Raw genomic sequence first — 24,613 nt, forward strand, 5'->3', positions numbered from 1 at the left:
TAAATGTAAAGAAATAATCATTCCAATTGAATTTAATTCGAATTTCCATTTTTAGAAATGTTTTGGAATATTTGGGAATGAGATGGACGCATAGGAATGAAGTTAGATTAGTTTGGTGATTAGTAAAATTATTTTATTTGTTACTAATCCCTTTAATTCTTCTAGAAAAATTAATAAGGTTATTTTATTTGTTATTAATCACCTTAATTTTTCTAGAAAAATTCAACAATTCCGATTTAATAATCCTATCGGCCTCTCTTTGTCCCAATTTTTGAGACAATTGCTAGTTATAAACTTTTTTCAAAATAAGTAACAAATAGACAACTCCAAACTATAAAAAATAATAAAAGCACGTTGCAAGTACATGGCGCACAATTCAATGTACATATTTTGAGGCCATATTTTAATTTCAACGGTCACATTGGTTCTGTGCGGATGTGAAAGAGAGAAAAAATGCAGATCATATTTTAAATACACATTTTAATGTTAAAGGCCGCATTGGGCTCTGTGCGCATGCTAGCGGCGGATTGGAGAGTATCTGATAGATGGTAGATGGTAGGCATTTGCTCAGCTGGCCGGCAGGAGCCAGAGTGGAGAATTCTGGCCTTTCATTTGCTACCTTGGCCGACAGAGCAAGATCGGAGAGCAGAAGATCGGAGATACTCGAGGCCGTGGAGAACCTGTCTCGCGACGGCGGCAAGAAAGGGCTCGGGCATCCGGCCGCATTTTTCGAGCGAGCCCCCGTCCATGTATTCCAGCACGAACTGGATCTCACCGCCCCTGTCATAGACGCCGTGGCACTTGACCACGTACGGGGAATCGGTTTTCCGCAGGATGTCCATCTCGCGAACGATCTGGCGACGGGTGGAAAGATCGTGGTTGCCATGGACGACCTTGAGGGCGTACAGCGTCTGGGTTGCCCTGTGCCGAACCTTGTACACCTTGCCCTCACTGCCGTAGCCCAGAATTCCCAGTTTCTCCAGCTCCGACGGATTCAGCTCCGCTGCCACCGCCGGTCTCGGAGGCGGTGGTGGCAACGGCAATGGCAAGGGCACCGGGACGGCATTGTAGGCGAACGGCTCTTCGCGCGGGGGAATGGGGAGCGTCAGCCCCGGCGGCCTGTGGCTGCTCCGTCTCGATCCTCCACTCGCCGGGATTCGATCCTCTGACATGCTATTGCTTCCTTCTTATTTTTATCTGGAGCTTGGCGGAGAAGGAGATTGATAGAACAAATTAGATAATAGAGCCTGACAGATTTTGGAATTTGATGGGTTTAGACCGAAGGGCCGGACAGATTTTGCTATTTGTTGCATTTTGATACTTTGTGTTTTCTTTTCTTTCTGGAGCATGGCCATGCTTAATTTCTGTCTGCATTTTTTTTTTAATCTATTTTGTTTCTGTTTATTTTATTTTCCTTCTTTTCCTGGTTGGTTTAGATTTGGGTTTGTTTGCTGTTCTTTTGGTTCTGGTTTGAGAGGTTGGTACTTGTTTGTTTGGTTAAGAGGGAGGGCGATGTTGCAATGAGCATAAGACGGGATGATTGATTTAATTCTGAAGACTGAGAAAGTAGGTACTGTTTTATTTATTTGTTATTTAAATTTTTGATAGTAATATTATGTTATTTGAATTATTTGTTATTTAAATTTTTGGTAGTAATATTATATTATTTGAATTTTAGGATGACATAATTGTATTTCAATATCTCATGGATAGATTAATGCTTTTTACTGAAAGTTTTATCATATTTTTTTCTTTTAGATTAACTTGTGCTGTTTTCTCTTGAGGTGCAGGTGAAGAACTAGATGACCAATAAATAGTCGTGGGAAAACAAGGCTGAGGTGTATTTTTGAGATTACAGGTGAGATTAACGTTAACTTTTTGGTTTCTCTCCTATCTCATAAGATTAGGGATTAGATACATGTGCACTATGGTTTATATGGTTTTAGTTAAAAGCTTCTTATTCCCAATTTCATTTGCATGTAAGGGTTGGGAAAGATTTTATAATTTTTGATGAGTTTGGTTCTTCTATGTCTCTGGTTTTTGGTTGGGAAAGACTCTATATAATCTTTGATGGGTTTAGTTTTTCTGTCTTTAGTTTTTTTGGTACTGTTTATGTCCTAATAGGTTTTAATTTTTGAGTATTGTTATCAAAGTTCAATAAATTGAGACTGATTTAGTGTTAGGGTGTTCAAATCTAAATAAGGTTTCAGGTTTCCAGAAATTTCTTCTTAGAAATTGTTTCTAGAAGATCATAATCTGTGATGTGTTTGGTTCTTCAATTTCTTTGGGTTTTATTTTTTTGGTACTATTTATTGGGTTTTATTTTTTGAATATTTGTTTATGAAATTTCAACATATTTGTGTTGATTTAGCATCAGCATAAAACCCTCTGATGACCAAGTCTAAAAAAGATTTTGAGGTTTCCAGAGTCTTCTTGTTAGAAACTTTTTGTAGAAGTTCAACCTGTAGAGGCGAGTAGTACAAATAATTCTTGGATTAACTAGACATATAACTAAGGGTATGTTAAGAGTTGAATTACGATGCTATCATGTACACTTAAGAAAATTAAGCTACCAGCATATTACTCGTAAATGCTTCATTATTACCCTGTATGAGTCCATCATTAATAGATAAATAAGCAACTTGTAAACTAGCAAATATTCTTCTAGATAATGCTACATGAGATAATAGAACTACTACGTGGTGAGTGATCAGAGTGTAATACCGGTTTTCATGGATATAAGTGAGTTCTTAGCCCTATATGCAGCTTGTTCTTAGTATGCTTAAGCTGTTTTGTGACGTATAACACTTGCTACTATGTTAATTGAGCTCTAGTGTTCACACTATTATATGGTTTAGTAATTGAGATTAGCCTAGCATTACACCTTACCCTGATATCAATCTCTAAAATGAATAGTAGCCGTGATTAAGGTCAACAAGACTGAATAAAATGACCTGTAAATAACCCCAGTAATCAATAGTACTATGTATAATAGCTCACATGCAAACTATGCTTTAATTACATGCATATCATAGCCAATTAATACAATACCAAGGGCATAGACTAGATTACAATATATTAGTATCGACTAAGTACAATATAAACCATGGGGCTAGTGGCCAGTCAATTGCTCTAGTCACTCAAGATAAAACCTTTACAACACTAACGCAAGCTAATTAAGGGTACCTGTAAGGCTCGGAATAGTGATGCTTTATATAGCACATAACTCTTGTATTTCTACCGTTTATGTCATAGCTTTATTGTACTGGTTAAGATTCAAATTTGCTCATTAGTTACCTTAACTATATACTATGGGCATACGAGGTAATCAAGAGTAATATGACTTTAGAGCGTACTCATTGATAAAGAGCGAGTATAACTGGTGTTACTGGTTGGACTTCTCCACTTGAATACTGTAATTTCACCTTAATGGTAGTATAAACTTAGTAAGATTAATAATGTAAGTGCTAACCTTACTGAATTAAGTAGTATAATGCTTAGTGGCATTGATATTCAGTCTGACTACCATATCCAAGTGGGGCTCGTGCATGGTGCTGATTTAGCATCAGCATAAAACCCTCTAATGCTCCAGTCTAAAGAAAATTTTGGGATTTCCAGAATATTCTTCAATTTTTTTCAATGTTGTTTGTTTGTTTTTGGTATGTTTTTGTTTTATTTTTATTTTATTATTATTTTGTAGAAGTTCAATATGCAAGTAGAATTTTACTGCAATTTTATTAGTTTTTTTTTTCCTCTGTGCATTGTTATTGGACATTTAAAATGTAAAGACTGACCAGAAGTCCAAGCCATGTTGAGTTTATAAACTAATAGGTTGAGCTTATTTGGAGTGAGATTATTAACCATTCAGTGACTTGCAACAATTAATTGGTGTTGTTAGCATAAAACCTTCTAATGTTTAAACTTGTAGAAAGAATTTGGTTATTGGATGTTTCTTGTTTAGTTGAGTGACATACAATCCATGCCATGTTGAGCTTACACTAGTCAGATTATTAACCATTTTATTACCTATAACAGTGAACTGGCACAAAGTGTGCTTGGGGCCTACCTAGGATAGCTAAGTAAAGAAGGTTCAAATACTTGACAAGGGTTTGCACCTTTGTTTACTCTAAGGTGGGACAAATCCTAGGTATGTGATTTGTTCTAATAAGTAGTTCACCCTAAGCTCTTTCTTTTCATTCTACACAATATTAACCTGAAGCAAATTAGTATAGTTTTGTCCAAAATCAATCCCTACATAAATGGTTTGGAAAAGGTTGAAAAGAAATGTACTTCCTACATTTTCCTTCCTATTCAGTCTACTACTACTGCAAACATTTCTGTAACCCAGGCCCATAAAAATGCCATTTAGGTTTTTTCAATTTAAGAGAGTAATACACTAGCATTTATGCTTTGCATTCCCTTGCATCTTGATCTTAGATGGACAGAAACCCAGCTCATTCCTTATGTTTCTATTGTGTTTATTTATGCCAATAACAACTAGTCTTAGAGAGTAAGACTGGTAACACTGGAGTATCCTGTATTTGTTGATAATCTCCCTTTAGGGGTAGAAGTAGTCAAAGCTAGAGCAATTAACCTATCTCCAAACCAAAGAAAATATTCTCTTACATCAAACAACTCCCAAACAACAATCCATTTTTCTTTGTTCAACAACATTGTTTTCTCTGTTCAACAACATTATAAGAATTACAAGTACATTTTTATCTATCTAATTCCATCCATATATGTTATGCCTTTAACAAGTTCCATTTATTAATTTTTCCCTAAAGCAATGTGGTGCGGGTTCCCTCATAACTTACAAGGAAGTGCCCGGTTATCCATTGATGAGTTTGCTGAGGAAAGGATTTAACCCTCCTAAAAGGTACAAAGTTAGTGCAGAAAAACTTCACCAAAAGGAAACCACCCAAATATTCTTTTCCCCATCCTATAACAACCAACCATGGTGGATAACTCTTATCCCAACTCATAGTCCATCTCCTGCTAAAGTGGACAAAGAAAATGTAAAAATGTTCGCACTTTCTGAATATTTATAATGCCACTATATAGTGTCTATATACCGTCATAACTTAGGAGCATTTAAACAGGTCCCTTCACTGTGTTTAGTGTCTGTACAATTATAACATAGGAGCGTAATGTAGGTAGGCCGTAGGGTACATTCACTAGTTAGATTCTTTTAGTCTTTTGACTTTATTATAATTGATTTAAAGTGCATTCTTAAAACTGCTTTAGGAATGAGTCAGATTCCTTTAGTCTTTTGACTTTATTATAATTGATTTAAAATGTATCCTTAAAACTGCTTTAGGAGTGAGCCAGTAAGGGACTTTAAAGGTGTCAGAAATCAAATCAGTAAGATAGAAATTCAATTAATTTAAAATTTATCCTTAAATCTACTTTAGGAATGAGCCTGTAAGGGATTTTAAAGGTGTCAGAAATCCACCAGTGAGGTAGATGAAATATGGAGCCAGAAATGAGCATGGATGTAGGAGGATGATGTTACCAGTAAGGTGCTGTAACACACCCTTGTAAACTTTTTTTTTCTTAACCTATCTTATGAGGTATCCTGAGCCAGTTTTATGAACAGTCAAACCAAACTGTTGGTGTTGGTTATCTACTTTTTATCCCTTCTGTTGGGGTTTCCCTTCAACTAAGAGAAATAAATGCAGAAAGTGGATGGCAAATAAAAGGATCCGCCCGTAAAGCTATGAGCAAGAGGGGGAATTCTGGATGGGGAAGAAAAGGGTGCAAGAGCATCTGGCCAGTAAACATTCAGATGAACCTGGTCATTCTGGTTGGTTGGATGCCAATGGTGAAGATTTTAATTGACACGATCACCTATTGTGCACCCAATAATTAGGAATGGAGGGCTGACACATTGCTATTAACCAGAACAGACCCAATTCAGCATGTCTTGCAGCGTAGAATACACGGTTTATTGATGCGTGTGTCTATAATTTTCTGGAAGAAAGGCTTGATGACTTTATTAGCAGGCTTTTTATTTGATGACTCACACGATTAATCATGATCAAGTGTCTAGACTTTTTGGGCTGCTCTATGGCACACAATTCTCGTGAAATGTCTAGATTTTTCACAAAGAAAGGGTGTCAGGATTTGCTGTGGGGACGAACAGTAAACTTTATCTATAACTTATATCTGGGGTACTTGGGGTTTCTATGTATACGTATATGGTATTGTTTGTTTTCTTAATCAGTGTAATCGGTTGTGTATCTTCCCTCTGATTTAAAATTGGTCACTTAGTGATCAGTCTGCGCTACTCAATGTTTTGATTTGATAAATGGTTGGTCACTTTGTTATCAGTCTCTAGCACTCAGTATTTTGATTTGATAATTGGTCATTTGCATAGTTTGTAACTTTGTTACAATGTCCAAACAAGGTGTCTGTGCCGCGGTAGATATACCAATGCGTAGTTCTGATTCACAGTCTATCTCCCATGAACAATCATTTGGATCCACTCGAGTTTAATTAGGGTAAATTTTTTTCCCATTTGAAAACCATTGCAATTTACAGAGACTGAATTGTCATCTTCTTTCCAATCGAGAAGTCTTTCAAGTTTAGGGCAAGGTTTAAGATGGTCAATCTTTGCTGGTGGATCAAGAGGTTGCTACTTATGCAATGCCTAAATACCCTCATTTATCAGGACTTTGATTGAATAGCTTGCATGAGAAGTTCCAGATCCTTGGAATGTCCTTGTACCACTGGAATGTCAACTTTTGACCAACAGCAGTTGAGGATATATAGATTTCGGTACTAGATATGTGCAATTCTTATAAAAAAATCAGATTGCCTAAAAATGCATATCCATTGCCCTCCTAGGTTTTTTTTTGGAGTTTTGTAGCCTATCAGCTGCCCTCTCATCTTTTGCACATACAGCTAATAATTCTTTTTTCCATCCCAGTTCTGTGATAGATAGCATAGATAAGAAATCGGCTGAAGCATTATTTATGCCCTTCTTGTATTGAATCTCAAAGAAAAAGCCTTGTAGTTTACTTTCCTGCTTGTTCACTAAAATTTCATTGGGATAATGAATACTTCAAAGTTTCATGCTCTGTTCCAATTTTGAGGTGTTGTCCGGATAAATATGGCTTGAATTTTTCGACAACATGCATAAGGGTCAATATTTCCTTCTCATAGATGCATAAAAGCTTCTCTTTGTGAATCAATTTCTACTTTGAAAAGCAATAGGCTACTGGTTTTGCCTGACCACAGTATTCATGTCAGTGCTCAAGGCATCATATTTCACTTCAAAAGTCTGTGAGAGCCAGTCTTCTGTTACAAGATTTGACAGATGCCTGCTTGAGTTGGTACAGTTTGACATGTACAGTGAACTTTTTTTTTGTCGCAGGAATTCTTTGGATTTGCTTCATTTATTTATTTATTTCAACAAACCTTTTGAAGAATGAGTTACAAAAAATGCAATGTGGTGAGTGTGGACCTTCAGATCTTCAGTCTGACCCTCTCTAAACCTAGCTGTTACACTACTGGATAGACAAACTTAAGTTTCTAATGAAGTCATTTAGTTTCACCTTCTGTAACAAGTATTTGACAGATGCCTGCTTGAGTGTTACAGTTTGCCATGTAGAGTGAATTTTTCGTTTGTCATAGTAATTCCTTGGATTGCCTTGATTTATCTATTTAGTTCAACAAACCTTTTGAAGAACGAATTACAGAAAATGCAATGTGGTGAGTGTGGACCGAACATGCAACCTTCAGTGTGATGCTCGTATTTGACAGATGCCTGCTTGAGTGTTACAGTTTGCCATGTAGAGTGAACTTTCGTTTGTCATAGTAATTCCTTGGATTGCCTTCATTTATCTATTTAGTTCAACAAACCTTTTGAAGAACGAATTACAGAAAATGCAATGTGGTGAGTGTGGACCGAACATGCAACCTTCAGTCTGATGCTCTCCAAGCCTAGGTGTCACACTACGGATAGACATACAAGTTCTTAATGAAGTCATTTAGTTTCACCTTCTGTTACAAGTACTCGACAGATGCCTGCTTGAGTGTTACAGTTTGCCATGTAGAGTGAACTTTTCTTTTGTCATAGTAGTTCCTTGGACTGCCTTCATTTATCTAGTTAGTTCAACAAACCTTTTGAAGAATTGATTACAGAAAAATGCAATGTGGTGAGTGTGGACGGAACATGCAACCTTAGATCTTCAGTCTGATGCTCTCCAAATGTAGGCGTCACACTACTGGATAGACAAACTTAAGTTACTAATGAAGTCATTTAGTTTCACCTTCTGTTACAGTATTTGACAGATGCCTGCTTGAGTGTTACAGGAATGAACTTTTCTTTTGTCATAGTAATTCCCTGTATTGCCTTCATTTATCGCTTTAGTGTTCAACAAACCTTTTAAAGAATGAATTACAAAAATACAATGTGGCCAGTGTGGACCGAACATGCAACCTTCAGATCTTCAGTCTGATGCTCCCCAAACCGATCTGTCACACTACTGGATAGACAGCGGCTTTTACTAGACACTATCTGATACATGTCCAATAGTTCTTTTACTATTATTTCTCTCTCATCTTTAAGATACCTGCTGTATGGGGAATATTCTACTCTTCCAGGAACCTGAAATATATCTTCAGTCTGATGCTCTCCAAACTGATATATATCATAAGATACCTGTAGGGGGAATATTCTATTGTTCCAGGCAACCCAAAAATATATTTTTATTGTTCTTGAAGGTAAATTGCACATGTCCTCTGATGGAAATTCACTATATTCATCCTGTATAATCAACAATGAAATATCTTTATCTTTTTTGAATGTTGTGTAGCTTTTCAAAGTATCAAATTAATCATGCATAATAAGCTCCTCTGGACTTGATAGATAGTTTGATCAAATATAGTACAGGTCAATTGATGTACCATATGTAAAACATACTGAATTGTACAATGGGTTTGGTTCCCAACTGACAGACTCAATTCAGTAGTTTAGTTTGTCTTGTTCTGTAGGGCCTTGATCGCTCTCCCATCAACTTACTGAGTTACTTCCCTCATGATTCAAAGAGGCCAGGCAGCTGTAGTGACTTGTGTGAGCCCAATGACCTCCCCTCAGAGTGTGTGGCACATGAATGTAACACATGTTTTAAATATATTTTGATATTCTGTGAGGGCAATGGCCAATCAGAGAATCTGGCAAGCGTTTTTGGTAGTTGATGTTTTTCTATCACTAATTCGTTATCAATTGGTGTTAACATGTTTCTTTAACATAATTAATTTATTTTAATGTTTTTTGTTATTTATTTATTTTGCATTTTACTTAAAATATACCTATCCAAATCCATATAGCTACAAAGTTGCTTACCTTGATTGACAGTCAATCTTGAGGTGCGTAAATGGCCATTCTATGGCTCCTAAAGTATCTTCCAGGCAGGAATTATAATAACTAATTTTATCTCTGTTTACTTGATATGCGATAACTGGTGAAATTTACAATGAAAGGATATTTTTTTTGTTTTCGTTTTTATGATCTAATAGCATATTTGTAACTAAAAGTTTAATTTTCTTATTTTATCAAACGGGTATAAAACAAGTGGATGGAGAGAGGGCTTTTGACCAGAAGTTATAAATGAGGAGATGGAATTACTTTTACAGTTTCATGTGAAATGGTGAGTGAAATTTTTATTAGTTATAATCACTATTTTAAAAAGTATTTAATTAATTTTTATTGTTATTTATTATTTTAGAATAAAATTATTATTAAAACAGTAAAATTTCTTATCATATAAAACAGGTATAAAAAAATAGATGGAAAGCTTTAGGGTTTTTGACAAGAAGTTATAAATGAGGAGATGGAATTACTTTTACAGTTTCATGTGAAATGGTGAGTGAAATTTTTATTAGTTATAATCATTATTTTAAAAAGTATTTAATTAATTGTTTTTGTTATTTATTATTTTAAAATAAAATTATTATTAAAACAGTAAAGCTTTTTATCATATGAAACAGGTATAAAAAAATAGATGGGAAGCTTTTTCACTCAAATTATATATGAGAAGGTAAATGGAATTGTTTTGCTATTTCATACTGCATGTTTAATGGACTATGATTTTGATGGCCTTTTAAAAAAATATTTAATTTTTTGTTATTTATTATTTTAAAATAAATTTATTATCAAAATTATAATCTTTTAATTGTATGCAGGGATCAAAAAGGTAGATGGAAAGAACAAAGGAGGGGACTGCGTTGGCAAAGGCTTTTGGGCACAGAATTATCATATATTAAGAAAAATATTTTAGTATATTAATTGAAAAAATGTGATTTAACCAAAAATATGAATTGGAAAAATAAAAAGTGATACAAATAAGATTATAGTTTGAATATTTATTTAAGTTGTGTTATAATGTAATAATGTGATGTATTGAAATGCTTTGTGTTGTGTATTTTGTTTGTACACATATAATATTGTGTATAATTTGGTGTATTTTAAATTAATTGAATTTTTTATACCAACCACAAATCAATGTAAAAATATAAATTTGTTTTATTTAACAAAACATACTCAAAATTAATTGATGTGTTTGAAAAAGAAATCCAACCTCAAATTTTAAATTTGATTAGAGTATACTCATCTCTTTTCACATTCACAATACTTTTCACTTGATATCTTATAAACCAAACACAAATGACCATGAAAATTAATGTTGTGTTGTGATAGTAATAATGATTATACACTAACTTCTTGTGTAATATGGTGTATTTTAAATTAAATTATTGTTATTGGTATATAATGTTTTAAAAATATTTGTAAAACAATGGAATGTTATATGGTTGTGAATATGTAAATTTGTATTTTTATTATAAAAAGATGTATATAGATTTTAAATTTACATTTTAAAATTTGACTTCCACCATGATGTTTAAAATATTATTAAAAAATATTAATTGGAAAATAAAAGTAAAAATGATTGAGTATACTTATCTCTTTTCACAATGACAATACTTTCACTTGATATGGATAAACCAAACATAAATGACTATGAAAATTAACTCATAAAATTATATAATTAATATCTTATTACTTATTTATGTTAGTGTTGTGATAATAATGATTATACACATAACTTCTTGTGTAATATGGTGTATTTTAAATTAATTTAATGTTATTGGGATTTAATGTTTTAAAAATATTTGTAAAAAAAGATTATGTTATATGATTATGAAAATGTAAATTTGTATTTTTATTATAAAAATATGTATATAGATTTTAAATCTACATTTTAAAATACAAATGATATTTAAAATGTTGAAAAATTAAAAATAAAAAAAATAAAAATTATTTAAGTTGCCTTGTAATGTAATTGAAATGTATTGCTTGATTGTATGCCTATATATAATATTGTGCATTATTTGGTGTATTTTAAATTAATAGAGGCCTTTTGTAATATTTGGACAAAAATCAAAAATTTGATTTTTTTAATAAATGGATATTTTTCATTTGATTTATAGATTTTAATATAGTAAGGTAAATTGTATATAGTTTTCAAGTTTAGCATGTTCATATTTCCGACTATTGGACCCAAAAAAAAAATTATTTATTTTGATTTAAGATTTTATTGGAGAGAAGCCTAGAGAGCTCACTATCATTTTGACATTGTAAAAGGCTACGTAGACAAGTATTGTAACATAGTCATCATAGCATGGCCAAAGCCCCATTACAAATTCTCTTGTTTTTCTTTTTAAGAATTTTAACTTAATTTTGTGAAAAAATAATGTTGTGAGAAAAATGTTAAAAGTAATTAAAAACATATTCTTGAAAATTTGAAATTCCTCTAAGATAGCTTTGGCCATGCTATCTTTCCCCAAAAAAAATTTAATTGTATTAAAATATAGTTTGAGTGTGTACATTAAAAATAATAATACAATTTGCACTTGATTTTTTGGTTGGTATAAAAAGCTATTATATGAAAAATAATGTAATATAATTATAATATGATCAATCAAATTTTTTAAAATGCGAAGTCTAAATCATAAATTATTGTTTGCAAAATAAAAGTAAAATAGTCAATTAAAAATACTTAACAAAGTGAAAATTTCCCAAAAAAAATTTAATAATGTATTAAAAAGAGTTTGAGGATGTACAAAAATTCTACTAATATATGATGAATCTTTGTCAAAAAAAAAAACCTTTTTACTAAAGCACTTCTAGCCTCCCCTCCCCATCCACTGTTCTTTCCATTTGCTTTGTTGATGGGGCATACAATTAAATATTTTATATTTTTTAAAATCCAATAAACAATAATCCATTATAGATTTCACTAATTATGTATGAAATTGCAAAACAATTCCATTTACCTTTTTCGATCTATTTTCATTTCTTGATACCTGTCACTTAGCTTTAAAGTTTTAATAATAATTTTATTTTGTACCAAAATATATAAATTTAAAATCGTATAAATTTTGAAATTTTCAAGCCAAAAAAAGCTAGATAGTATTATATAAGAAATATAATGGCAAGTATTACATCATTTGCTAAGAAAATAGGTCCAGTCAATATATACAAAACATAATTTGCAGATTAACAGGAACCAATATGGCCTAATAGATTGAATGTGACAGTATTATGCATAGAATGGAGATACTACAACTTCAATAGGACAATGGTGACAGTATTTTGAAATTTTCAATTGTTAATTTGTATTTAAAAATTTTCAATATCATTTGTGGTTGGTATATGTGAAAACCATATGAATGTAATCCATAAAAAATTGAAATTTAAAATAAAATTAATCTTATTTCACTTCCCCAATTAAATAATTAATAATAAGAAACTTTAATTTGTAATAACAAATAACAAAAGTTGTAAATACTTTAATCAAATATTTTTTTAAATAATGATTATAAATACTAACCATCTCACATGAAATTGTGAAAGCAATTTCATGAAATCATTTGTAACTTTTTGTCAAAATATACAAAATTTAAAATCTTATTTGTATAAATTATGAAATTTATAAACCATTACATATCCTATTATGTGAAAAACCATATGAATGTGATCCATATAAATTTAAAATGTCAAAGATGCAGTTAAATTTTTTTATTTTTTAAATCACAAGTTTAAATCAAATTAATTAAACAAGTTAAATAATTAATATAACATCAAAATAAATCATTAAATCAAAGAGCAAAATTACAAAATTAAGCTAGAATTCTTAAAAAGAAAAAACAATAAAAGACTTCTATGGCTCTTTGGCCATGCTATGATGACTGTATTTTTACAATTTTACAAATTTATTTTTATTAACTCACCTATGATTGGGTATTAATAAAATAGAATCAAAATACACAACACATCACATTTCAATACATCACAATATCACATAATAAATATTTAAATTATAATCTTATTTGTATAACTTTTTAATTTTCCAATTAATATTTTTGGTTAAATCAGTGTAAACATCATTTGTGATAGTTATATAATTTTGGTTAAATCACATTTTAAACATCATTTGTGATAGTTATATAAAGTATTATATGAAAACCATATGAATAATGAAAAAGATTTGAAATCAAAGCTTGAAATTTATGATTTACATATTGTACAAATATTATAAAAGCTAACATTTATTAAATTTCAAATTTTAAAAGTTTCAGTTAATTTAAAATACATCAAATAATACACAATATTATAGGTATACAATTAAATATTACCAAGAGGCAACACAGTTCAATACTTCACACATTTAAAATGTGAAGTTGATTTTTTTTCAAACACATCAATTAATTTAAGTATTATGTTTTATTAAATAACACAATTTTAGATTTTTACAATGATTTATAATTGGTATAAAAAAATTCAATTAATTTAAGTATTATGTTTTATTAAATAACACAATTTTAGATTTTTACAATGATTTATAATTGGTATAAAAAAATTCAATTAATTTAAAATACACCAAATTATGCACCATATATTATTGTAGAATCAAAATACACAACACATCACAATATCACATAATAAATATTTAAATTATAATCTTATTTGTATAACTTTTTAATTTTCCAATTAATATTTTTGGTTAAATCAGTGTAAACATCATTTGTAATAGTTATATAATTTTGGTTAAATCACATTTTAAACATCATTTGTGATAGTTATATAAAGTATTATATGAAAACCATATGAATAATGAAAAAGACTTGAAATCAAAGCTTGACATGCAATATGTAAAGTTTGTTAACCAATTTAAAACAAAACTAATTTTATATTAATTAATTAAATGAAATACAAGTCAAAAATCATTCATATGTAACTTATTTGTGAAACTAGAAAATTAAAATAAATAAAGTTAAAATTTTAAAACTAAAATAGACCGTTACATAAAATAATTATTAAAAACTAAAATACAACTCCTTCCCAACTTCAAGCATGCTTTTTTTGAAAATTGTGAGAAAGACCTTTTTTAAAATAAAAACCATTATTATTTTTTAAAATTTACAAGTTATTTTTAATACTCCACTTGTTGCTAAGGAAATAATAACATATGAAAATAAATGTATAAATGCACTTTTAAAATGTAAAATACTCATAAATATAACATAATACTCATATTCAAATACTGATAACCAAATAATATAACATTGTTGTACAAATATTTTGAAACATTAAATCTCAATAATTTTATAAAATGAAAAATACACAACTTATTATGTGTACAAATTATGCACAATATATTGTGTAGAATCAAAATACACAACACAACACATTTCAATACATCACAATATCACATAATAAATATTTAAATTATAATCTTATTTGTATCACTTTTTAATTTTCCAATTAATATTTTTGGTTAAATCACAGTTTAAACATCATTTGAGATAGTTATATAATTTTGGTTAAATCACATTTTAAACACACAATATCACATAATAAATATTTAAATTATAATCTTATTTGTATCACTTTTTAATTTTCCAATTAATATTTTTGGTTAAATCACAGTTTAAACATCATTTGAGATAGTTATATAATTTTGGTTAAATCACATTTTAAACATCATTTGTGATAGTTATATAAAGTATTATATGAAAACCATATGAATAATGCAAAAGATTTAAAATCAAAGTTGTCATGCAATATGTAAAGTTTGTTCACCAACTTAAAACAAAACTAATCTTATATTAATTAATTAAATGAAATACATGTCAAAAATCATTAATATATAACTTATTTGTGAAACTAGAAAATTAAAATTAAAATTAAAACTAAAATAGACAGTTACATAAAATAATTATTAAAAATTAAAATACAACTCCTTCCCAACATCAAGCATCCTATTTTTGAAAATGGTGAAAAAGACCCTTTTTAAAATAAAAATCATTATTATCTTTTAAAATTTATAAGTTATTTTTAATACTCCACTTGTTGCTAAGGAAATAATAACATGTGAAATAAATGTATAAATGCAGTTTTAAAATGTAAAGATACTCATACAAATAACATAATACTCGTATTCAAATACTCATAACCAAATAACATAACATTGTTGTACAGATATTCTGAAACATTAAATCTCAATAATTTTAAAATGAAAAATACACAATGTTAATGTGTATAATTATATATATACACACAACACAACATCACATATCACAACACAACACAACACATCACGACACAACACAACACAACACAACACACACACAACACAACACAACACAACACAACACAACACAACAACACAGGTAAAATTTAAGGTTTTAATTGTATAAATTTTAAATATAAATTTTTATTAAATAACAAAATTTTAAATGTAATTTTATGAGTTATTTTTCATGTCAAAGTGCTTGGTATATAAAGTATTCATGTGAGAGTAATGTGAAGAGTAATTTTGTGAGAGTAATGTGAGAGTAATTTTGTGAGTTAATTTTTATAGTCATTTTGGTGGGTAGAAAAGGCTATGCTGTGAAAAAGAAGTAAATATGTTCAATCAATTTTTTTTAAACACAAAGTTGAATAATTTTTATAAAAGCATTAAAAATAAAAAATCATTATATCAGAAATCATATTTTAAGTGACTTGTATCATAAAATTATTGTTTGCCAAACAACTTAAAATAAAATGTTAAAATTAAAAAACTTGTAAAAATAAAAATAAAAAATAAAAAAGAAAAAGACAACTATCCAAGACAATGAGACTCCTCCAAGATAGCTTTGGCCATGCTATCTTGGAAGGTTGGGAGAAGGGGTCAACCCCCTCTCCAAAAAAAAACTGATTATTATTGAAGTATTGTTTTTGAGTGGTACATCAAAAATAATAATACAATTTACAATTACAAAGATTCCTGGTCCTTTGCCAATGCACTCCCCTTCTTGGTCCTGTTCTTTCCATCTACCTTCTTGGTCCCTGCATACCATTAAAAAAATTATAATTTTGATAATATTTTAAGATAATCAATAACAAACAATTAAATATTTTTTTAAGACCAAATCAAAATTAGTCCATTAAACATGGAGTATGAAATTGCAAAACAATTCCATTTACCTTCTCATATATAAAAATTTTTTGTTACTAACACTCTCCATCTGGGTTTGAGTGGAAACGCTTCTGATCTATTTTTTTAATACCTGTTTCATATAATAAGAAGCCTCAAAGTTGTAATAATAATTTTATTTTAAAATAATAGTTGTAACTAATAAAAATTTTACTCACCATTTCATATGCAATTCCATATTCTCATTTATAACTTCTTGTCAAAAGCCCTCTCTCGGTCCACTTGTTTTATGCCTGTTCGATAAAATAGGAAAAATAAATTTTTGGTTACAAATATACCATTAGATAATAAAAAAAAACAAAAAAATTAAATACCTTTTCATATTTGATTAAGAATAAAAATTAGTTCATTGTAAATTTCACAGAGATATAATTCCTTCCTGGAAGATAATTTAGGAGCCATTAACGCACTTCAAGATTGACTGATTCAATCAAGCTAAGCAACTTGGTAGCTTAGCTTAAAATAAATAACAAAATACATTAAAATAAATTAATTACGTTAAAAAAACATGTGCCAGACTCTCTGATTGGTCATTGCGCTCACAGAATATCAAAATATATTTAAAACATGTATTACATTCATGTGCCACGCTCTGAGGGGAGGTCATTGGGCTCACACAAGTCACTACAGTTGCCTGGCCTGGCCTCAGTAACTCAGTAAGTTGATGGGAGAGCAATCGAGGGCCTACAGCACAAGACAAACCACTGAATTGAGTCTGTTTGCCCTACAGCACAAGACAAACTACTGAATTGAATTGAGTCTGTTTGCCCTACAGCACAAGACAAACTACTGAATTGAGTCCGTTTGCCCCTACAGCGTAAGACAAACTACTGAATTGAAATCTGTTTTGTCCTACAGCGTAAGACAAACTACTCAATTGAGTCTTTTTTGCATTAATAGCGATGTACACCCATTATAAATTCTGCTGAACCGGTACAGTTGGGAACCATACCCATTGTACAATTCAGTATGTTTTACATATGGTACATCAATTGACCTGTACCATATTTGATCAAACTATCTATCAAAGTCCAGAAGAGCTTATTTATGCATGATTAATCTGTTACTTTGAAAAGCTACACAACATTCAAAAAAGATAAAGATATATTCATTGTTGATTATACAGGATGAATATAGTGAATTTGCATTAGAGGATATCTGCAATTTACCTTCAAGAGCAATAGAAATATATTTTTGGGTTGCCTTGAACAATAGAATATTCCCCCTACAGGCATCTTATGATATATCAGTTTGGAGAGCATCAGACTGAAGATATATTTCAGGTTCCTGGAAGAGTAGAATATTCCCCATACAGGTATCTTAAGGATGAGAGAGAAATAATAGTAAAATAATTATTGGACATGTATCAGATTGTGTCTAGTAAAAGCCCCTGTCTATCCAGTAGTGTGACAGATCGGTTTGGGGAGCATCAGACTGAAGATCTGAAGGTTGCATGTTCGGTCCACACTCACCACCATTGTATTTTTGTAATTCATTCTTTAAAAGGTTTGTTGAACACTAAATCGATAAATGAAAGCAATACAGGGAATTACTATGACAAAAGAAAAGTTCATTCCTGTAACACTCAAGCAGGCATCTGTCAAATACTTGTAACAGAAGGTGAAACTAAATGACTTCATTAACAACTTAAGTTTGTCTATCCAGTAGTGTGACACCTACATTTGGAGAGCATCAGACTGAATATCTAAAGGTTGCATGTTCCGTCCACACTCACCACATTGCATTTTTCTGTAATCAATTCTTCAAAAGGTTTGTTAAACTAATTAGATAAATGTAGGCATTCCAAGGAACTACTATGGCAAAAGGAAAGTTCACTCTACATGGCAAACTGCAACACTCAAGCAGGCATCTGTCAAGTACTTGTAACAGAAGGTGAAACTAAATGACTTCATTAAGTAACTTAAGTTTGTCTATCCAGTACTGCAACAGCTAGGTTTAGCGAGGGTCAGACTGAATATCTGAAGGTCCTCACTCACCACATTGCATTTCTTGTAACTCATTCTTCAAAAGGTTTGTTGGACTAAATAGATAAATGAAGCAAATCCAAAGAATTACTGTGACTATTAAAAAAAACAAAAAAATCACTGTACATGGCAAACTGTACCAACGCAAGCAGGCATCTGCCAAATACTTGTAACAGAAGGCTGGCTCTCACAGACTTTTGAAGTGAAATATGATGCCTTGAGCACTGACATGAACACTGGTCAGGCAAAATCAGTAGCCTATTGCTTTTCAAAGTAGAAATTGATTCACAAAGAGAAGCTTTTATGCATCTATGATAAGGAAATCCGAAATATTGACCCTTATGCATGTTGTCGAAAAATTCAAGCAATATTTATCCGGACAACACCTCAAAATTGGAAGAGCATGAAACTTTGAAGTATTCATTTCTTATATATGCTATCTATCGTAGAACTGGGATAGAAAAAAAATTATTAGCTGTATGTGCAAAAGATGAGAGGGCAGCTGATAGGCTACAAAACTCCAAAAAAACCTAGGAGGAGGACAATGGGTATGCATTTCCAGGCAATCTGATTTTTTTATAAGAATTGCACATATCTAGTACCGAAATCCATATTTTAACAAGGCGGAGATAGAAGAATGCCAATCCTCATCTGCTGTTGGTCAAAAGTTGACATTCCAGTGGTACTAGGACATTCCAAGGATCTGGAACTTCTCATGCAAGCTATTCAATCAAAGTCCTGATAAATAAGGGGATTTAGGCATTGCACAAGTAGCAACCTCTTGATCCACCAGCAGCAGAGATTGACCATCTTAAATCTTGCCCTAAACTTGAAAGACTTCTCGATTGGAAAGAAGATGGCAATTCAGTCTCCGTAAATTGCAATGGTTTTCAAATGGGAAAAAACTTTACCCTAATTAAACTCGAGTGGATCCAAATGGTTGTTCATGGGAGCTAGACTGTGAATCAGAACTACGCATTGGTATATCTACCGCGGCACAGACACCTTATTTGGACATGGTAACAAACTATGCAAATGACCAATTATCAAATCAAAATACTGAGTGCTAGAGACTGATAACAAAGTGACCAACCAATTATCAAATCAAGACATTGAGTAGCGCAGACTGATCACTAAGTGACCAATTTTAAATCAGAGGGAAGATACACAACCGATTACACTGATTAAGAAAACAAACAATACCATATACGTATACATAGAAACCCCAAGTACCCCAGATATAAGTTATAGATAAAGTTTACTGTTCGTCCTCACAGCAAGCTATTCATAGAGCAATCCTGACACCCTTTCTTTGTGAAAAATCTAGACACGTCACGAGAATTGTGTGCCATACAGCAGCCCAAAAAGTCTAGACACTTGATTATGATTAATCGTGTGAGTCATCAAATAAAAAGCCTGCTAATAAAGTCATCAAGCCTTTCTTCCAGAAAATTATAGACACACGCATCAATAAACTGTGTATTCTACGCTGCAAGACATGCTGAATTGGGTCTGTTCTGGTTAATAGCAATATGTCAGCCCTCCATCCCTAATTATTGGGTGCACAATAGGTGATCGTGTCAATTAAAATCTTCTCACCATTGGCATCCAACCAACCAGAATGACCAGGTTCATCTGAATGTTTACTGGCCAGATGCTCTTGCACCCTTTTCCTCCCCACCATCCAGAATACCCCTCTTGCTCATAGCTTCATGGCAGATCCTTTTAATTGACATCCACTTTCTGCATTTATTTAGCTTAGTTGAAGGGAAAACCCCAGAAGAAGGGATAGAAAGTAGATAACCAACACCAACAGTTTGGTTTGACTGCTCATAATACTGGCCAGATGCTCTTGCACCCTTTTCCTCCCCACCATCCAGAATACCCCTCTTGCTCATAGCTTCATGGGCAGATCCTTTTAATTGACATCCACTTTCTGCATTTATTTAGCTTAGTTGAAGGGAAAACCCCAGAAGAAGGGATAGAAAGTAGATAACCAACACCAACAGTTTGGTTTGACTGCTCCTAATACTGGCTCAGGATACCTCATAAGATGGGTTACGAAAAAAAAGGTTCACAAGGGTGGCTCAAGATACCTCATAAGATAGGTTAAGAAAAAAAAAAATTCCCAAGGGTGTGTTACAGCACCTTACTGGTAACATCATCCTCTTACATCCATGCTCATTTCTGGCTCCATATTTCATCTACCTCACTGGTGGATTTCTCATACCTTTAAAATCCCTTATAGGCTCACTCCTAAAGTATATTTAAGGATAAATTTTAAATTAATTGAATTTCTATCTTACTGATTTGAAAGTCCCTTACTGGCTCATTCCTCAAGCAGTTTTAAGTATGCATTTTAAATCAATTATAATAAAGTCAAAAGACTAAAGGAATTTGGCTCATTCCTAAAGCAGTTTTAAGGATGCATTTTAAATCAATTATAATAAAGTCAGAAGACTAAAGGAATCTGGCTCATTCCTAAAGCAGTTTTAAAGATGCCTTTTAAATCAATTATAATGAAGTGAAAAGACTAAAGGAATCTAACAAGTGAATGTACCCTAGGACTTACCTACATTACGCTCCTATGTTATAATTGTACAGACACTGAACACAGTGAAGGGACCCTGTTTAAATGCTCCTAAGTTATGACGGTATATAGACACTATATAGTGCAATTAAAAATATTCAGAAAGTGCGAACATTTTTACATTTTCTTTGTCCACTTTAGCAGGAGATGGACTATGAGTTGGGATAAGAGTTATCCACCAACCATGGTTGGTTGTCATAGGAAGGGGGGAGAGAATATTTGGGTGGTTTCCTTTTGGTGAAGTTTTTCTGCACTATTTTTGTACCTTTTAGGAGGGTTAAATCTTTAGACTATCCATTCCTCAGCAAACTCATCAATGGATAACCTGGCACTTCCTTGTAAGTTATGAGGGAACCCCAACCACATTGCTGTAGGGAAAAATTAATAAATGGAACTTGTTAAAGGCATAACATATATGGATGGAATTAGATAGATAAGAATGTACTTGTAATTCTTCTAAGATCAATATGCAAGGGAATGCAAAGCATAAACGCTAGTGTATTACTCTCTTAAATTGAAAAAACCTGAAAGGCATTTTTATGGGCCTGGGTTACAGAAATGTTTGCAGTAGTAGACTGAATAGGAAGGAAAATGTAAGAAGTACATTTCTTTTCAACTTTTTCCAAACCATTTATGTAGGGATTGAATATTGTGCAGAATGAATTGTACTACTAGCCTCTACATATTGAACTTCTACAAAAGGTTTCTAAGAAGACGACTCTGGAAACCCCAAAATCTTTTTTAGACTTGGTTATTAGAGGGTTTTATGCTAATGCTGAATCAGCACAAATAAGTTGAAATTTCATAAACAATATTCAAAAAATAAAACCTAATAAACAATACCAAAAAAACAAAACCCAAAGAATTTGAAGAACGAAACACATCACAGATTATGAAATAAAACCCAAAGAAATTGAAGAACCAAACACATCACAGATTGTGGTTCTGATCAGGGAATGCAGAATTATTTGTACTACTCGCCTCTACATATTGAACTTCTACAAAAGGTTTCTAAGAAGAAGACTCTGGAAACCCCAAAATCTTTTTTAGACTTGGTTATTAGAGGGTTTTATGCTATAATGCTAAATCAGCACAAATAAGTTGAAATTTCATAAACAATATTCAAAAAATAAAACCTAATAAACAATACCAAAAAAATAAAACCCAAAGAATTTGAAGAACGAAACACATCACAGATTATCAAATAAAACCCCAAAGAAATTGAAGAACCAAACACATCACAGATTATAAACTTCTAAAAACAATTTCTAAGAAGAAATTTCTGGAAACCTGAAACCTTATTTAGATTTGAACATTCAAGGGTTTTATGCTAACACTAAATCACTCTCAATTTATTGAACTTTGATAACAATACTCAAAAATTAAAACCTATTAGGACATAAACAATACCAAAAAAAAACCTAAAGACAGAAACATAAAAGAACCAAACTCATCAAAGATTATAAAATCTTTCCCAACCCTTACATGCAAATGCAATTGGGAATAAGAAGTTTTTAACTAAAACCATAGTGCATATGTATCTAATCCCTAATCTTATGAGATAGGAGAGAAACCAAAAAGTTAACGTTAATCTCACCTGTAATCTAAAAAATACACCGCAGCCCTGTTTTCCAGGATGGTCATATAGTTCTTCACCTGCACCTCAAGAGAAAACGGCACAAGTTAATCCAAAGAAAAAAAAATATGATAAAACTTCTGGTAAAAACACTAATCTATCCATGAGATAGTGAAATACAATTATGTCATCTGATAATGTATTTAAATCTGATAATTTAAATACCAAATAGATAAAACAGTACCTACCTTCTCAGTCTTCACAATTAAATCAATCATCCCGTCTTATGCTCATTGCAACATCGCCCTCCCTCTTTTGCTCATTGCGACATCGCCCTAGCTCTTTGACCCAGCAAACAAGTTCCAACCTCTCAAACCAGAAGCAAAAGAACAGCAAACAAACCCAAATCTACACCAACCACCAGAACCAAAAAAACAGCAAACAAACCCAAATCTAGACCAACCACCAGAACCAAAAAAACAGCAAACAAACCCAAATCTAGACCAACCAGGAAAAGAAAATAAACAGAAACAAAATAGATAAAAAGTAAAAGAAAATGCAGACAGAAATTAAGCATGGCCATGCTCCAGGAAAAAAAGAAAACACAGAGTATCAAAATGCAACAAACAGCAAAATCTGTCCTGCTCTTCTGTCTAAACCCAACAAATTCCAAAATCTGTCAGGCTCTATTATCTAATTTGTTCTACCAATCTCCTTCTCCGCCAAGCTCCAGCGAAAAATAAGCCCACCATCTCTCCAATCTTCTGCTTTCTCCTTCTCCGCCAAGCTCCAGCTAAAAATAAGAAGCCCACCATCTCTCAGATCTTCTGCTCTCCACTCTTGCTCTGTCGGCCAAGGTAGCAAATGAAAGGCCAAAATTCTCCACTCTGGCTCCTGCCGGCCAGGCTAGCAAATGCCTACCAGCTACCATCTATCAGATACTCTACAATCTTTAGCCTTCCACTCTTTCTTGCTCTGCCGGCCAAGCGTGTAACTGTGATAATATATATCGGATTTCAAGAATTTCGAAAGTTTTTCCCTCTTTCAAATCCGCCGCTAGCATCCGCACAGAGCCCAATGCCGCCTTTGACATCAAAATGTGTATTTAAAATATGATCTGCACAGAGACCAATGTGACCGTTGAAATTAAAATATGGTTATGTGCATTGAACTGTGCACCATGTACTTGTAACCTGTTTTTATTATTATTTATAGTTTGGAGTGGTTTATTTGTTATAAAAAATAATAATAATAAGTTTATTAATCATTAAAAATATTATTTTTATGGATTTTATTAAAAAATTGATATTAATTTTAAATAATAGATATATATATTATTTTTTAAGAGTAAGGTAATGTATAGGTTTATGATAATTCATAGTATTTTATATATTATCATTGTAAAATATATAAATGAAAACAAATATATTATGAGAATAAAATATATAAAGGAAAACAAATTATAGATATAAATAAATTGTATTTTAAGATAAGTAAAGTGTAATGTATACCAAGGTTCTACACAATTGCATACAAGACACCCTATCAAAGAAACTAACTAGGAATCTCTCTCAAATATTAGTGAGTTTGATGTGCCTAGAAAGTCCTAGATGTCCTCACACCTTCATTCTTTGACATTATGCCCTATGATATATTTTCAAAAGTATAAACATTTTTGGATCTCCAAATTCCATGAAAAAAATATGAATAAATGTAGAGCACGAAATTGGTGGTTTACAAACATCCAATCCCGTAAGCAAGCCTCAATAGCTGTAGAGTTCCAAATTAGCACTATAATTTATGATATGTAGTGATTAAAAAAGTTTTAGAGAAGTCATAACAAGATCTTTGTGATGAGATTCTATTAATGGGAGATTTACATAATAACCATTCCTCGAAAAGAGAATCTCTA

The 24,613-nt window shown here is 31.6% G+C and overlaps 1 protein-coding gene and 1 long non-coding RNA gene across 5 annotated transcripts; one reads left to right on the plus strand and one right to left on the minus strand.

The window, feature by feature from the left end:
* Positions 1-424: 424 nt before the first annotated feature.
* Positions 425-9,658, plus strand: LOC149144358 (uncharacterized). Of its 4 annotated transcripts, none has more exons than XM_089452997.1 (3): positions 425-1,570; positions 1,791-1,858; positions 7,379-9,658. In XM_089452997.1, exon 1 carries the CDS (start codon positions 546-548, stop codon positions 1,167-1,169), a length of 624 nt encoding a protein of 207 aa, XP_089309123.1. In that variant the 5' UTR covers positions 425-545; the 3' UTR covers positions 1,170-1,570; positions 1,791-1,858; positions 7,379-9,658. The 4 variants fall into 4 exon arrangements, with proteins under 4 accessions (XP_089309123.1, XP_089309124.1, XP_089309125.1 ...); XM_089452998.1 differs by having other exon boundaries at positions 9,582-9,658; XM_089452999.1 differs by having other exon boundaries at positions 425-1,566.
* A 6,587-nt stretch (positions 9,659-16,245) lies between these two features.
* Positions 16,246-23,698, minus strand: LOC149144359 (uncharacterized). The gene is made up of 5 exons (XR_016264527.1): positions 22,950-23,698; positions 22,723-22,781; positions 16,709-16,783; positions 16,541-16,623; positions 16,246-16,402 (listed from the first exon to the last, which is right to left on the minus strand). It is a non-coding gene; the product is annotated as an uncharacterized LOC149144359 (long non-coding RNA).
* Between the last annotated feature and the right edge of the window lie 915 nt (positions 23,699-24,613).

Source organism: Pinus tabuliformis, chromosome X (assembly GCF_031772625.1).
Source record: "Pinus tabuliformis cultivar Carrire ecotype Pingquan chromosome X, CPIR1, whole genome shotgun sequence".
Lineage (NCBI taxonomy): Eukaryota > Viridiplantae > Streptophyta > Pinopsida > Pinales > Pinaceae > Pinus > Pinus tabuliformis.

Excerpts from the sequence above, each read along its gene's own strand:
- LOC149144358 (XM_089452997.1), top strand. The coding sequence starts at position 546 with ATGGTAGATGGTAGGCATTTGCTCAGCTGGCCGGCAGGAGCCAGAGTG.